Source organism: Vitis vinifera, chromosome 18 (assembly GCF_030704535.1).
Source record: "Vitis vinifera cultivar Pinot Noir 40024 chromosome 18, ASM3070453v1".
Lineage (NCBI taxonomy): Eukaryota > Viridiplantae > Streptophyta > Magnoliopsida > Vitales > Vitaceae > Vitis > Vitis vinifera.
The window spans coordinates 21,261,814-21,277,830 of NC_081822.1; the positions used below are offsets into that span (position 1 = coordinate 21,261,814).

General features: G+C 34.3%; 1 protein-coding gene across 1 annotated transcript; it reads left to right on the plus strand.

The window, feature by feature from the left end:
- The first annotated feature begins 438 nt into the window (after window positions 1-438).
- On the plus strand, window positions 439-3,407 carry LOC132253270 (laccase-15-like). Its single transcript, XM_059735012.1, has 6 exons — window positions 439-607; window positions 858-1,009; window positions 1,272-1,516; window positions 1,608-1,736; window positions 2,042-2,992; window positions 3,125-3,407. Exons 1-6 carry the CDS (start codon window positions 506-508, stop codon window positions 3,253-3,255), a joined length of 1,710 nt encoding a protein of 569 aa, XP_059590995.1. The 5' UTR covers window positions 439-505; the 3' UTR covers window positions 3,256-3,407.
- The last annotated feature ends 12,610 nt before the right edge of the window (window positions 3,408-16,017 follow it).

Sequence of the window (16,017 nt, forward strand, 5' to 3'; positions counted from 1 at the left end):
TACTGTATATATGCGAGGTCAAAGTTTTAAAAGTATTCTACATGTAAATTTATTCTAAAATAATGTGTTTGATTAATTTCTTGGTCAATTCTCAAAGTCAAACTTGTATTTTGAATTAGAAAATTCAAGAGATTCTAAGAAACTCGTCTTCAGGCATTTGGTTTATTTAAATTTTGGTAAGTGATCAGATATCATACACAACCTGCTTTTTGAAGTGGTCCTGCACATTGAAGTGGTCCTGGAAGAACATTCAAAACCAATACACATTCAAATTACTTCTCTTATATTGATACGCGGCGAGGAAAATCATCTTTCATGTCGAGAGAAACCAGCTGTTCAGGTTTCACCAATTCTAGTTTTGGTTCTCTTCAGCCAGCCTCTATAAATACCTTCAAGAATTCATCTATTCATGTCAGAGAGAAGATAAGTCGTGCTTATTAGAAATAGTAAGAAAATTGAAGCACTTGTGTTTAGGACAAGAGAAGAGGCTTTTATTCCAAAGAAGATGTGGCTGATCATGAAGGTTTTCCTCTTGCAAATTTTAGCATTTCTACTTTTTGGTGGTGGCATCCATTGCCAAGCTTCAACTCGTCGGCTTACTTTTGTGGTAAATACTATATATGATTCTAGCCTTAATGCCAACTTCTGATCATAATATTTAGGGAGCAGTATGGCTCTCATTTTCCACCGTATGATCCTCATGGAGTCTTCGGGTACCCTGGTGTTGTTGAGTCGCTCATGCATGCTATCAATTTCTAATTGGTTATACTCTTGCATGAATGGATCGATGCAACTATTCATACATGTAATATTTCGTTTGGGATGAGGTTACATGGTTAACTTTTAATTGGTTGCAGGTGAAGGAAGCTTCATATACAAGGCTTTGTAGCACCAAGAACATCTTAACAGTAAATGGACAATTTCCAGGACCAACTATATATGCTAAGAAAGGAGAGACGATCATTGTTGACGTTTATAACAGGGGAAAAGAAAATATCACCATTCACTGGTAGGTCCCATGCATGTCTCAAAGAAAGATAGTGGTTGGCAGCATGCCTGCATGGCATACATTCTTTTATTTCTAAGTGGGGGCTACAATGTATTGCTTTGCAAATAAAGTCAAATTTAAAATAATATTTTAGGGTTATTTGCATCAGTTCCATTGAAATACAGTTGATGCCTCTTATTACTATGATAATATGCTGCTACATGCCATCTTTTGTTAGTCCAAAAATTAGTGCTAGTTTTAACGTATAGTTATTGTTTTGCAGGCATGGGGTGAACATGCCTAGATATCCATGGACAGATGGTCCCGAGTATATCACACAATGCCCAATTCAACCAGGGTCAAAGTTTAGCCAAAAGATCATCCTTTCCTCCGAGGAAGGCACTCTATGGTGGCATGCTCACAGTGATTGGACCCGAGCCACCGTTCATGGAGCTATAATCGTTTATCCTAAGAATGGAACCAAGTATCCTTTTCCCAAACCTAATGCAGAAATTCCCATCATATTAGGTATAAGTGTAGTTACTTTTAAAGGTTAATTTACATATCATGAATTAACCAACAAAGCGAAATCTAAATTATTGGACTTGTTGAAATGCAGGACAATGGTGGAAGAGTGATGTGAATGCGGTTCGAGATGAAGCGCTTGCAACTGGAGCTGACCCCAATGCCTCTGATTCTTTATTGATAAATGGACAACCTGGTGATCTTTTTCCATGCTCAAAATCAGGTACAAATTAAGTTTAACTTCCCATTTTAAAATTATACACGATTTCATTTTCTTGTATGTTGACCATATTACTTTTTCTTATTAACATCAACATATTTAAAGCTTAATGCTAAAAAAGAGGAATATACCTATAAGGATGGTAGAGCCATGATTTAACACATAAGAAAAGGCTAGTCCGAATATAATTTTGAACTATGGAGCCAAATTTACACCCTTAATCACTTCATAATTGGTGGATCCTCATGGAAATTTTTCTTTTTCTTTTCACTAGTCATAAGTATAAAAATTTCCCTTTTTAATTGCAGGCACATTCAAGCTAACGGTGGATCATGGAAAGACCTATCTACTTCGCATAATCAATGCTGCCTTGCACGAGGCTCTCTTCTTCTCCATTGCCAAGCATAAAATGACAGTGGTTGGAACAGATGGTAGCTACACAAAACCATTGACACGAGATTATATCACAATATATCCTGGCCAAACCTACGATGTCTTACTAGAAGCTAACCAACACCCGGATCACTATTACATGGCAGCTAAAACTTATTCCATTGCCCCGGCAGCTCGTAATTTTTTTGACAACACAACCACCACAGCTATTGTACAGTACAGAGGATACTACACTCCATCTTCACCTCTCTCCTTGCCTTATTTGCCTACATACAATGACACAAATGCATCGGTTCAGGTCATGGCCGGCCTCCGAAGCTTAGCAGTTGCGGAACATCCTTGCAATGTCCCATTGAGCCCGAGCACTAAACTGATTTACACTGTTGGTATGAACTCGTACCTATGCCCCAATAATTCATGTGCAGGGCCCAATGGGACGCGGTTCTCTGCAAGTATAAACAACATAAGCTTCCAATTCCCTACAATTGACATACTACAAGCTTACTATTATAACATTAGTGGTGTATATGGAGATAAATTTCCTAGTGTTCCAGAACTGGTGTTCGATTTTACCACTGATATTATTCCCTTAGAGTATCAGACGCCGAAAAACGGAACAGAAGTAAGGGTGCTTGAGTATAACTCCACAGTGGAGATTGTTTTTCAAGGGACAAACTTGATTGCGGGGACACACCACCCAATGCATCTCCATGGATACAGTTTCTATGTTGTTGGATGGGGATTTGGGAATTTCGATAAAAATAAGGACCCATTGCGCTACAATCTGGTGGATCCTCCCCTTCAGAGTACCATCTCTGTTCCTACGAAAGGTTGGGCTGCAATCAGATTCGAGGCATCCAACCCTGGTATGTTGCAAGCACTCATGTGAATTTTTTTTTAAAAAACCCTTGAAATTGCCAACCTGCATACCAAGGAAATAATTTTTCTTAATATTGCAATAAGTTAGGTGTAATGTTGGTATATTTTCTCTATTGCAGGAGTGTGGTTCATGCACTGCCATGTAGAACGCCATCAAACTTGGGGCATGGAAACTGCGTTCATAGTGAAAAATGGTAAACACTCGGAAGCTCAAATGCTACCTCCGCCATCCGACATGCCACCATGTTGAAGCTGCGAAGAATTAACATGCCAAAGATTTCATTGATTGTTTTCATTATTCAAATTTCATTATTTATTTTTTGTTCAAAAAAATTGTAGAATATTGTAAAGTTGTAGAATACTGTGTTTGGATTATTATATAATTTGTCAATTTCTTGGATTGTTAAAAGTCTACAAAGATAATGTTGTAGAATAATCTTTGAGATATGCAATGGTGGAGTTTGCCATGGAAGTCTTGATTTGACAACTTTTGCCCATTCCAATTTTATTCAACATTATAAAATATCATGTTGTATTAGAAAAGTTTGAAATTATCTTTCATTTGACATTTTTTACTTATCCATATTTTATTCCAATTCCATACAAGGTTAGGTATCATAGTAATAATTAAAAATTATAAATGATATATTTTAGATTAATTGGATTATTCAAATATTTTAAAATTAGACTATGATCTAAATGGATACTTGTGAAAAAGGTCATGAAATGATTTATTTAATTTTTACTTTTACAACTCAAAATATTTTGCAAATAAGAAAAAAACTTTTTGAAGTCTTACACAATTGAGATAAAATCAGTTTTTTTTTCTATTTATTTATTCCAAATTAAAATAAGCACTTTTTTCTAAATTTAAAATAATTGATATATAATTTATATTTTTACCTCCTATTTTAGTAACAATATCACAAGACTACACTAACAGAAAGGAAAAGAAAAAGAAATAAAAAATAAAATATCGTCCATTTCCATTCCATGGGGACAAATTGAGTCTAACCGCACACTAGAGGAACTCCAAGTCTATTTTTTAGTGATTTAATTACTTTTCAACCCTCATTTTTTTTTTTACATCAGAGTACATACTTTCCCGCTTCGTGAAATTTAAATAACTAGTAAAAACAAATCATTTTTTATTTTTGATTTTTTAAATGTAAGTTAAAAAAAGTTTTGGAAATTATTTTTAAGTGATTTTTTTTTTCATTTTTAAAAGTGATTTTCAAATATATATATATATATATATATATATATATATATTATTTGGATTAGCTTTTAAGAGTTAAATAAAAGTTTTTGTACCTATTTAAATATATTTTTTAAAACTTATAACTTAAAAAAAGGTTTCATGTAGAGTCATAAAAATGTTATTTCTTATAAGAATTTTATAATTCTATTTTTGTTTATATAAGTTCTTTTATGTTTAATAAAACTTTTGCAATATCAATATTACCCGCCCCTTAAAAATTATTACTTTAATTTTGATTTCAATTTTCAGTAAAAGAAAAAAATATGAAGCTATCCCGAATTTGACCTTACTATCCACCTAATTAATTTTTATAAAAAAGGTGTTACTTTTTAATATTTAGAAGAGCTTTTATTTATTTATTTTTAAATCACTTCCAAATGAAATTTATAAGAAATAAAGAAAAAGTTTGCTTCAATATTAGAAAGAAATACAAGTTTTAAAACATGGATTGAAGCGATTATAGAACTTTGTTACATGGAATTTTGGAAAATTTATTTGAAGAAGGTATTTTTTTAAAAAAAAAAATTGAATTTTGGAATTTTGGAAAATTTATTTGAAGATAGTATTTTAAAAATTGAAATTTTCGGATTTTCAAAAATTTATTTGAAGATGATATTTAAAAAAAATATTTGAATTTTGGACATTAATTGGAAATGGTATCTTAAAAAATTAAATTGAAATTTTTGGAATCTTGGAAACTTTGGGAAACTATTTGAGAATAGTATTTGAGAAAAATGGAATTTTAAAGAGTTATTTGATAAATAAATAAATAAACTTTAACATTAAAAGAAGAAATAAGCAAAAAAGAATGTGGCTACTGCATGGTGCGCTGGGACCCACTTGCCATATATGTGACCATTGCCATATATGAGTATCTAGGACCCAAAAGTCACCCAACCTTTTGCTACCAGAACGCCCACCAAAGACAATCAATTGCAATAGCAATGTGAAATGCTCGTGGGCTGGGACCCACTTGCCTAACAGATCCATTCCCAGTGCTCTCTGGTTGGAACCACTACTTATTCTCAATATCATATACACAAAGGTTGTTGATAAATCTCTTGTCGACGAGGCCACCAAACACGACGATCTTAGATTTTTCGATATGTACAGCAGCGTGGTCGTTTAGAGGTTGAGGAAGAGTCCCAAGAAAAATCAAAGGGAGATGCTCGAACCCAATAATGCATTTTTGTTCCTACTCTCCTGCTCTCTCTCTCCCCTCCTTCTCTGTAATTTCTCTCTCCACTTTCTGCAGACTTTTTTTTTTCCAAACCTCTCTGAAAACCCTTCCTCTAGACTCCTGTAGTCTTTCTCTTTTTCTTCTTCTTTTAAGACTTCCCACAAGACTCCCTTTTCCCACAGCCCCTCTCCTTTGCTTTTCTCTCAACCCCTTGCTCGGTTTTCCTTCTTTTTCTGTTCCTTTTTCAAAAACCAGTTTTCTGCCACTCCTTACTCTATTTTTCTTTTCTTCAAATCTGAATTCTCTCTCTTCTTGTTTTTCTCCTCTTCAAATCTGAATCCTCTCCCTGAAAACCTTTCTCACTTCTTCCAGACTTCCTTGGCCTTTTGATTTTCTTTCTTCCCTTTTAAAATTCCCCACACTGCTCCATTTTCCATAGCCCCTCTCGAAAAACCCCAGCCTTCCCCTTTTTCTTTGAAACTCCTTTTTCCCACGTATTATTTTTCCCATTCATTGTTTCCACAGCTCCACTTTTCCATGCGGCCTCTTTGATTTCCTATGGTGCAGCCTCAGTTCTTTGGTTCAGTTCCCTCCCTACACTTCTTAACTTGACAACCTTCTTGTTGCATTTTTGAGATTTCTCAAACTCCCATACAATAAATAAATAAATAAGAGCTACAAAATAAAAGCCTTATAATAAAAAATAAATAAATAAATAAATAAATCATGCCAATTTGGAAAAGAAAAATAGAAAATATCAATACAGGCATATATGAGAAAAATCTAAGAATTAATTCTTGCTATAATAATAATAATAATAAGATAAGATCACTAATCACATGCAATTTTCTTAAAATAAATAAGTAAATGAATAAATAAATAAAATAAGAAAAATAAATAAATAAATATCAAATGCATATAATTAATAATCTAAATATTGAACTAAAACACAAGAAAATAAAAAATTCATCTTAAGCAATCAAAAATCAAAATCAAGCCAAATACCACTACAAGGAAAAAGGTATATGGTGACATTTATAACGAGTCAACATAAACATAGGGTGTCACTACAACATATCGTTACCTTCTCCACTGACACCATAGAGGGTACCAATTGGTGATGTATTTGGAAGTGACACCAAAGTAGATAAATGGTGACCCATTCGGAAGTGACACCATATATTTCTAGTGATGATAGGGTGTCACATTAAATACATCATCTTTGAGTTATGATGTCATATTAAATGTATCACCTTTGAGTTATGGTATCACATCATTGTAAATTGTTGTGGAAGATATGATTGGTTTTAGTTGTTGATTTTTGTAATGCTTATGAATTATTAAGATTAATCTGTTTATATTTTGTCCATAAATATAACAATTATATTATATTTAACTCTTTTTTCTGTAATGTTTTTGGAATAACTCATAATACATTGATCATCTAATAATATTTGTATATCAAATGTTCACAAAAGGATAGTACGTCCAACATATCAAAACTAAAAAAGAAGAGTGAATACATACCAAAACATGATTTAGAAATGTTAAAGATCCCAAGATTCATGTATACCTCCATTTCATAAGTATAAAACCGGCTAACCATAAAATGACATAGAAGTCCCATCTAAAAATCTAAATTTCTCAGTTGCAATTAAAGTAACGTTTATGTCCTACAATGTATGACATAAGAATTGCATTTAAAAACCCAAAATCTTGTTGCCTTTTTCTTTTCTTTTATTCTCCATTTCACCCTCCCAAGAGTGTGTACCTGCATTTCAAAATTTAATGAGTTTTAGAGATTTTTATTGAAGAAAATAAACATGCATCTATGTTATCATAAATGAACAAATCTAAGAACTATTTTTTTTTTCAAATAGAAACATTATTCAAAGAATAAGCATTACTATACAATACCTATGGAAAAATTCATGTAGTAGCTAAGGGACTCACCATGCATGGTGATCATGATGCATCAACATGATTCATGATTAGTTGTAGCACAAAAGTAGCCCATTCTCCTCTAATTTCATCGAATTCTACTTGAGAATATGTTTTTTTTTATCACCAAACTGAAATCAAATAAGAAAATAATATTAAAATACATAACATTTGGAAGCCTAAAACTATGTACCATTCATTAAATAAGTAATACCTTTGAAGCAATAATTGTAGGATAAAAAATTATCTCTTTAATGAATCTCATAACAAAGTAGCCACATTCGAACCCTCCTTCTTGTCTTGGACACTAATCGATCAATTATAAAATAACATTAGTACTCACATATATAAATGGTGCAAATGCATAAGCTAATGTGTAAAGAAAAATTTTTGGATGTCACCTGCACTAGTTGCTAAGATGGCTCCCTCTTAGATGTTTTCTTTGCAGATATTTGAAGAGCCCTATGTAAATAAGTTCAATGGGTACATTTTTAAAATAGGTAAATGTTATATGTTTTAATATATATAAATAATAAAAAAATGTGTTTGAGGTGAATGTATTTTTTTATTTAAAAATAACATTATGAAAAATAATAGGAAGAACTTACATGTTTACGATATCCTTTACGTCCTCACATGGTTTGTGATGCATAGGGTCAAGATAGTGGACTATCATTTTCCTTGGCTCAAGCACTACCTAAATATAAACCCTTTCAGTCCTCATATCTATTTCTATTAACAAAATATAAAAAATTTCCAAAACTCAACTACTTAAATATAAAAACAAAATCAAATAAAATATCTAGCTAATTGGATTTTAGAAACTAAATAAACTATAAATAAACTAAATGTAAAAACTAAATAAAATATCTATGCTCATGAATTAATTGAAGAGGATAGAAAGACACAGAGAGAACATGACTATGGTTATGATTTCCATCTTATCATCTCCCGTCAATACCACACATGCCCATTTTAAGGTTGGACACTACTTTTGTTGCTGGACTTGGAAAGAGAACTTCAAAATTGAAAACATAGATAAACCCTTATGTAAAAAAAAAATATATTAAATTGAAAACATAGATAAACCCTTATGGAATTTTGGAAATTACTTGGAAATGGTATCTTAAAAAATTAAATTGAAATTTTGGAATCTTGGAAACTTTGGAAAACTATTTGAGAATAGTATTTGAAAAAAATGGAATTTTAAAGAGTTATTTGAGAAATAAATAAAAAAATAAATAAATAAAATAGATAAATAAATAAATAAACTTTAACATTAAAAGAAGAAATAAACAAAAAAAATGTGGCTACTGCATGGTGCGGTGGGGGTGGCGAAATGCCATCGCCGACAAGGTTCACATCATAAAAAACCTACCCCGGAGCTAGGGTGGTCCTAACAAAGGTGGCCAAATGTACGCTGCCCATGCCGTCCAAAAAGGGGAGTCGTCGCAGCTGCTGGTGGGACAATAATGATGTAGGGTGATTAGAAATGTGTCAAGTAACCTAGGAGTGTACCTAATGGGCCAAGTGCATCTAAATGCGCCTAGGGTGCCAAAGTGGGCCTAAGGTGGTGCCTAATGGGTCACCAGAGAATTATTATAAAGTATCAAACAGACATGTAATAGGACATGTGCTAGTAGAACAAAATAGAGGGTCTACATGTCACGATGAGGTCAATGCATGTAACTTTAAAGGTGGAGTGTAAATAAGATCACTATGCATCTGACGCCCTAGACATCTCTGAATGAATTGGTAGCAATCTGTCTTCATGGTCAACCAAAAGTATCCAGTCCTCATGATCTTATATGTCCTCCCATGTGTCGTCCACAAACTCTCACATGAACCTCTCTCATCACTTTATCGATAGAGGTACGGTCTAGACATAACAGTAACATGCCATTAGCTAATCGTCTGTACAATGTCTCATCACATATCACAAATCTGGTGGTCTACTGTCTCAAAGCTCTCTTATCCTTAGTTGTGGCTACCTTAGGGTATGTGTCGAATATGAGAAACTGATAAATGTCATAATACCAAGTAAAGTCATCATGAATCTCTACATCATCAATCAAATAACAATATGCTGGCACAATCCTCGACTCTATCACCAATGGACAAATAACAACATAAATAAGAATGTCAATCATAGAAGTTAGGGTAGCTAAGGCATCAACAAACTAGTTTTGCGCTCTTGGCATATGGGTGTATCTTAAATCCTTGAACCTCCTGACCAGTAGCTCTAAGTAAGCATGATAATGTCTGAGCTTCACATCCCTAGTCTTCTAGGTGCCCTAAATTTGTCTCAGTACCAAGTTGGAGTCCCTATATATTTCCATTTGTCTAATACCCAACTCTAAAGCTGTCTCCAATCCTAATATGCAAGCCTTGTACTTGACTATATTGTTCATGGTAGGATATTGATTTGGGAATGTCAAAACAACAGATCTCGGAATATGATCACCATAAGGGGATATAAAAAATACTCTTATCCCCTATCCAAAAGGGTTGGTTGCACCATTAAAGTACATACCCCAACCTGGTAGTCTAGTCACAATAACAATCCCTTCATCAAGGAAATCATCATCTATAACTCCACTATCTGAAACTAGTAATGAAGCTAGGTGACCTGCAAAAACACTCCCTTTGATAGACTTTTGAGTAACATATTGAATATCAAACTCAGTCATGAGTACTAGCCATCTCATCAATCTACTAGGTAAAGCAAGCCTATCAAAAAAATATCTCAAGTGATCCAATCAAGATATCAAGTGTGTTGAATACTATGTCATGTAATGTCTCAGTCTCATGGTAGCCCATACCAATGCCAAGTAGAAGCGCTCCATCAAAATGTATCTCATCTCATACTCTATCATCCTCTTACTCAAATAATAAATGGCTCGCTCTTTGACTAGATCATCGAGCTAAGTTAATATGCATCCCAAAGCTATCTCTAAGATAGACAAATACAAAAGGAAGGTCGACCTAGAGTAGGGGGTTCAAAAATTGGAGAGGACAACAAATACTCTCTAATCCTCTCAAAGGCACACTGACAATGATCATCCCAAATAGTAAGGTGGTTCTTCCTTAAGAGTCGGAAGATGGACTCACATATGTTTGTCAATCTAACTATGAATCTACTAATGCATTGTAGCCTGCCAAGAAATCTCCCAATCTCTTTTTCGGTCCTCAATGTAGGCATCTCAAGAATGGCTCTAATTTTCTTCGAGTCTACCTTTATGCCTCTCTCACTAACCATATATCCCAATAATTTCCTAGAAGTCACTCCAAAGGTACATTTCTTGGGATTTAGTCTCAATCTGAATTGTCTGATCCTCTCAAAGAATCTCTCCAAGGCTACTAAATGATCTGCTCTATCCTATGATTTCACTATCATGTCATCTATATAAACCTGAACATCCTGGTGCTCATGTCATGGAAAAAAGTGGTTTCCATTCTCTAATATGTAGCCCCTACGTTCTTCAACCCAAATGACCTCACCCTATAACAATACACACCCCACTCAATGATGAAAACGGTCTTCTCCATGTCTTCTAGAGCCATCAAGATCTGGTTATACCCTGAAAACCCATCCATGAAGGATAACAATGAATGACTAACTATGTTATTGACCAACATATGAATGTGAGATAAGGAAAAGTCATTCTTAGTGTTGTCCTTGTTGAGATCTCTAAAGTTCACACAAACTCTGACTTTGTTGTCCTTCTTAGGAACGAGGATGACATTGGTCAACCACTCAGGATACTCTACTACTAATATAAATCCAACACTGAACTGCTTTTGGATCTCCTTTTACCTTCAGACTCCACTGAGAGTGTAATCGCCTCAACTTCTGCTTAACTGGTCTAACATGTGGCAAAAGTTGTAATCACTGTTGAACAATAGAAGGCATGTCCTTAGGACCATGCAAAGACATCTAAGTATGTCCTAAGTAGCTGCACAAGTCAATTTCTCTCATATGTGGACAAACTCAATCCAATCTTCAATTCTCTGGGCTGATCTGGTGTGCCAAAATCAACTTAGTGTCTCCTATAGTAGGTGAACCCTCTAATCTATGGGAATGGAATCAAGAGCTAAAATAGAGCCCTCATTTAAATCATGTGGTATGGACTCATCATCTAGATCACATACATAGGACGTAAATGAGCAAAGTGCATGTACGGTAACATCCTCATGAGAAGTAGTCAAATATTAAAAAATGCTTATGTCCATATATGAAAAATCAGTAAATACTTCATCAACACATGAAACAAAACCCGAAAATACATCAAAAGAATGGAATAAGTCCACAAAGTCGGACACTACCACCATCGGGCTAATAGTGCCCTCAAGTATATCATCTATAAGAGAAACATCAACATCAAATAAATCTAAAATGGGTCTAGTCTGGACAATGTTGAAGATCTCGATGGTAGAGGCCTTGGATGTGGCAGTTGGAGTAGAAGAATCTAGTTGAATGGTATCAAATGTCTAGCTCAAACTCATCATAGCTATCTCATCCTGGTAGTCATTTGGTAAGTCAACTCCATCAGATATGTCTAGATGTTGAAGTAATGGCTCCTGGCTACCTATCTCCTTATGAAAACAAAGTGACATCATGTTGGCATGATCTAGAGATGGATGAGCCACCATTACTGAGGTGAAAGTACTAGGAAATATATCCGTCAACTAAAACTACTGAAAAAGTTCCTTAATTTGTTGATCACCATTAGATTTACCAATAATACCCTCCAATGTCAAAGTCATCTCAAAAGCGCTCACAAAATAATATGTCATAGCCATCATGCATGATTGGAGTGGGTAATCAAATGGTATGTGAAGTAACCGGGCTCTAAGCCTCTGTTTGTGTAGATATGCTATGTATTGATAGTCTGCCTCTATAGGTGTATATCCTAAACCGAAGGGTGTATCATGACTCATAGTAGTTATAAACTCACTGATGCCATGTTGTTGTTATCCCAATCCCAAACCAGGAAGATAAAACATGTCTCTCATCATACTCAAAACAATGGTGCCACTATGGCAATCAAAAGGCAAAGGTACATGATCTTTGTGAGACTTCTTAATAGTCACAATATGAACCTCATCAAATGTGAAACTAGTAAAAAATAAGTCATCCTCACTATGGTTGATTTATAAAACTGGCTCAGAGAATGAAGAAATATCTCCATTAGACTATATGGTAATGACTCTGTCCTCATGTATGAACTTCACCTTTTGATGAAGGGAAGATGGTATGGTGCTAGCTCAATGAATCGAGGGTTTGCCTAATAACAAGTTAAAGGATGTAGGTATCCTCAAAACCTGAAATATTGTGAAGAATACAATTGGACCAATTTGTAGCTCAAGTGTCAATGTGTTAAGGACCTCCGTCTGTGTGCTATCATAAGCTCTAACAGACTGCGTAGATAGCTCAAAATTTGACAAGCCAAACCCAAGTGCCACAGTAGTAGCCAAAAGACACACATTTAGGGTGAAGCCATTGTCCAATAGGACAGATGGAACTCGGTGCCCTGAGAAACCAATAATGATATATAAAGGTAGGGTATGATCTAGGCCTCCAAGGGTAGGTCATTAACAGAGAATACAATGATACAATGCATGTAGCTCTATCAGTAATCAACATGTGAATCAAACTGTTTAGAGATATAACAAACTCAACTCTGGTCTGACTTAGAGCCCTAATCAATGCATCTTTATGAGTAGTAGAAGAAGCTAGCAAACTCTAGATAGAGATGCGAGTTTGTGTACTCTGTAACTACCTCATCATCTCATCATGCTCTTGTATCACGACATCTCTAGATCCTATGCCCTTAAATGGTCTAGTCTCTTCTAATGGAGGTTGAGTCACTCTCTCACCACAAGTGACTATATGGACATCTAGATCAATAATCTCATTAGTATCCTAAGGCATCAAAACAAAGAAAACCATAGCATCGTGGCCAACAACTAAGTCATGAACTGGGATAAATTGGAATGGAGGTCTATTTGGGATCAAACTAAAAGGTATGTGTGGACCCACATTTCTCACATGTGTCCCCACTCAATCGGCAAGACTCGCTTTTATTTAGTGAATTTTTTTTTTTTTTTTAAGTTGGAGTCACCACTTATTTTATTTTTATTTTAAAGGGAAAATAAAATAAGAAAGAAAACCTTAAAAAGTGACTTCATAATTTTTGGAGAAAGCATATCTTTGAAAAACCCGAGTTTGGGTTCGGGGATCAGGTTACTTATTAGGAAGGTATCTCTAGGAAGTAGCACTCCTCTAAGCCATATAAAGGTCTCTACTAAGTTGTAGGAAATGTGGCAATTAATTGGTTAATTATAAATACTTAAGTAGGTTGGGTGATTTCAAAAAAATAGCATGCCTAACAAGAAAGTCAATCACAAATCATAAAGGAGATTTAGGGTGCATACCTGGACCACTTCTCAAACATTATCACAAAACATCAAAGGTTAGTTTAAATAGTATATCACCCAACATGCACTTTATCATAAATAATCGAACAATGTAACAAATATCAAGACACCCAAGTACTATCAAACATAGGCATAGTTCATAATGACAATCATATTTACAGAATTTAGAAGGTAGGAGATAAGGGGCGTACCTGGATAGCATTGATAACTCATAATACGCTTCCTTAGGACATGGGGGGTTAAGTAATAAATAATAAAATAAGAAATCCTAACATGCATCTCTAATTAGCATAGCAAAACGATAAGAGTATATGAAATAATCAAGTATTATATAATTCCTAAAAAAAAAAGAAAAATGTAAATATGATTACAATAAATAGCAAGGGTGGTAGCAAAAATAAGTTTTGAAAAGATTTTCTTATGTGGGGGTTTCACCAATTCCCCAATCGATATACACGAATTTATCCTAGAATTGTCCCATTTATTTGGGACCACAAGCTTTGATTCGTGTTTTGTTCAAAACCAAAATTTTCATTAAGAATTGAGAAGGATGTGAACCGATCAAGATATGGTTGCATATTATTTTTAGGAAAAAAAAAATTTTTGATTCTAAAGACTCTAAATGATTTTTTTTAAAATAAAATTTTCAAAGGTATCTTTTGAGAAAAACATTTGATTTTAAAATAAAGGGAATTAATGTGAAAATAACAAAACATAAGAAATAAAATACCGAGCAAAATATAAGAAAACGAATTCACAAAGTGAAATTTTGGACAATCCGAGCAAACTAAAGTGGTGAGAACAAGGCCAACTTTCATGAGTTTCCAGTGGCCTTACAAAAAAAAAGGGGTATAACCAACAATCACTAAGGCATCAAACTAATGACTTCTAAATCAAGCAAGCTATCAAAATATTATTCAAGACTAACATATTGATTTTGAGAAGCACATGAATTAAGATACAGACCAATCAAGGATTAAAACCAACAAACTAAACCTATAGAGATAATAACATGGGATCAATAAAAATAAATTAACATTCTAACGAAATATGATAAATCAAAAACCAAAGTTTAGCAATCTTAAAAATATGAAAACAATAACATGCAATTAACTAGATTGACTATCCAAAAACTCCTAAAAACTCAAACTAAATATTAATAGATCAAAACCCGAAATGTGCCATACTCAAAATATGAAAATAATAACATGTGATTGACTAGATTAATTAACTAAAACTCTAAAAACACTAAAATTGAATATTAATATATTAAAATTAAAATTGTCATACTTGGAAAATGAAAGTGCATGTGGAGGCCACTTTGCCTCTTAGAAAACAGCCATGAAGGTGTTGCAATCAGGGTTTACTTGGCCATCACTTTTCAAGGATGCCCACATCATGTGTAGGAGCTGTGATAAATGCCAAAGGCTTGGAAAGCTAACAAGAAGGAATCAAATGCCTATGAACCCCATTCTAATAGTTGATCTCTTTGATGTTTGGGGTATTGACTTCATGGGACCTTTCCCAATGTCTTTTGGTAACTCTTATATCTTGGTGGGGGTAGACTATGTTTCTAAATGGGTTGAGGCAATCCCCTGTAAACACAATGATCACAGGGTGGTTCTCAAGTTTCTCAAAGAGAACATCTTCTCAAGATTTGGGGTGCCCAAGGCCATAATCAGTGATGGAGGTACTCATTTTTGCAATAGACCTTTTGAAACCCTATTAGCCAAGTATGGAGTGAAGCATAAGGTAGCTACACCTTATCACCCTCAGACTTCCGGGCAAGCGGAACTAGCAAACAGGGAAATCAAGAATATATTGATGAAGGTGGTGATCACGAGCAGAAGAGATTGGTCTATTAAGCTTCATGATTCACTATGGGCATATAGAACAGCCTACAAGACTATTCTTGGTATGTCTCCTTATCGCCTAGTCTATGGCAAAGCGTGCCATCTTCCTATGGAAGTTGAATATAAGGCTTGGTGGGCAATCAAGAAGTTAAACATGGACTTGATCAGAGCCGGGGCAAAGAGGTGCTTAGACCTTAATGAGATGGAGGAATTAAGAAATGATGCTTACATCAATTCCAAAGTTGCAAAACAGAGGATGAAGAGGTGGCATGATCAATTAATCTCCAATAAAGAATTCCATAAAGGACAAAGAGTCTTACTCTATGATTCAAGGCT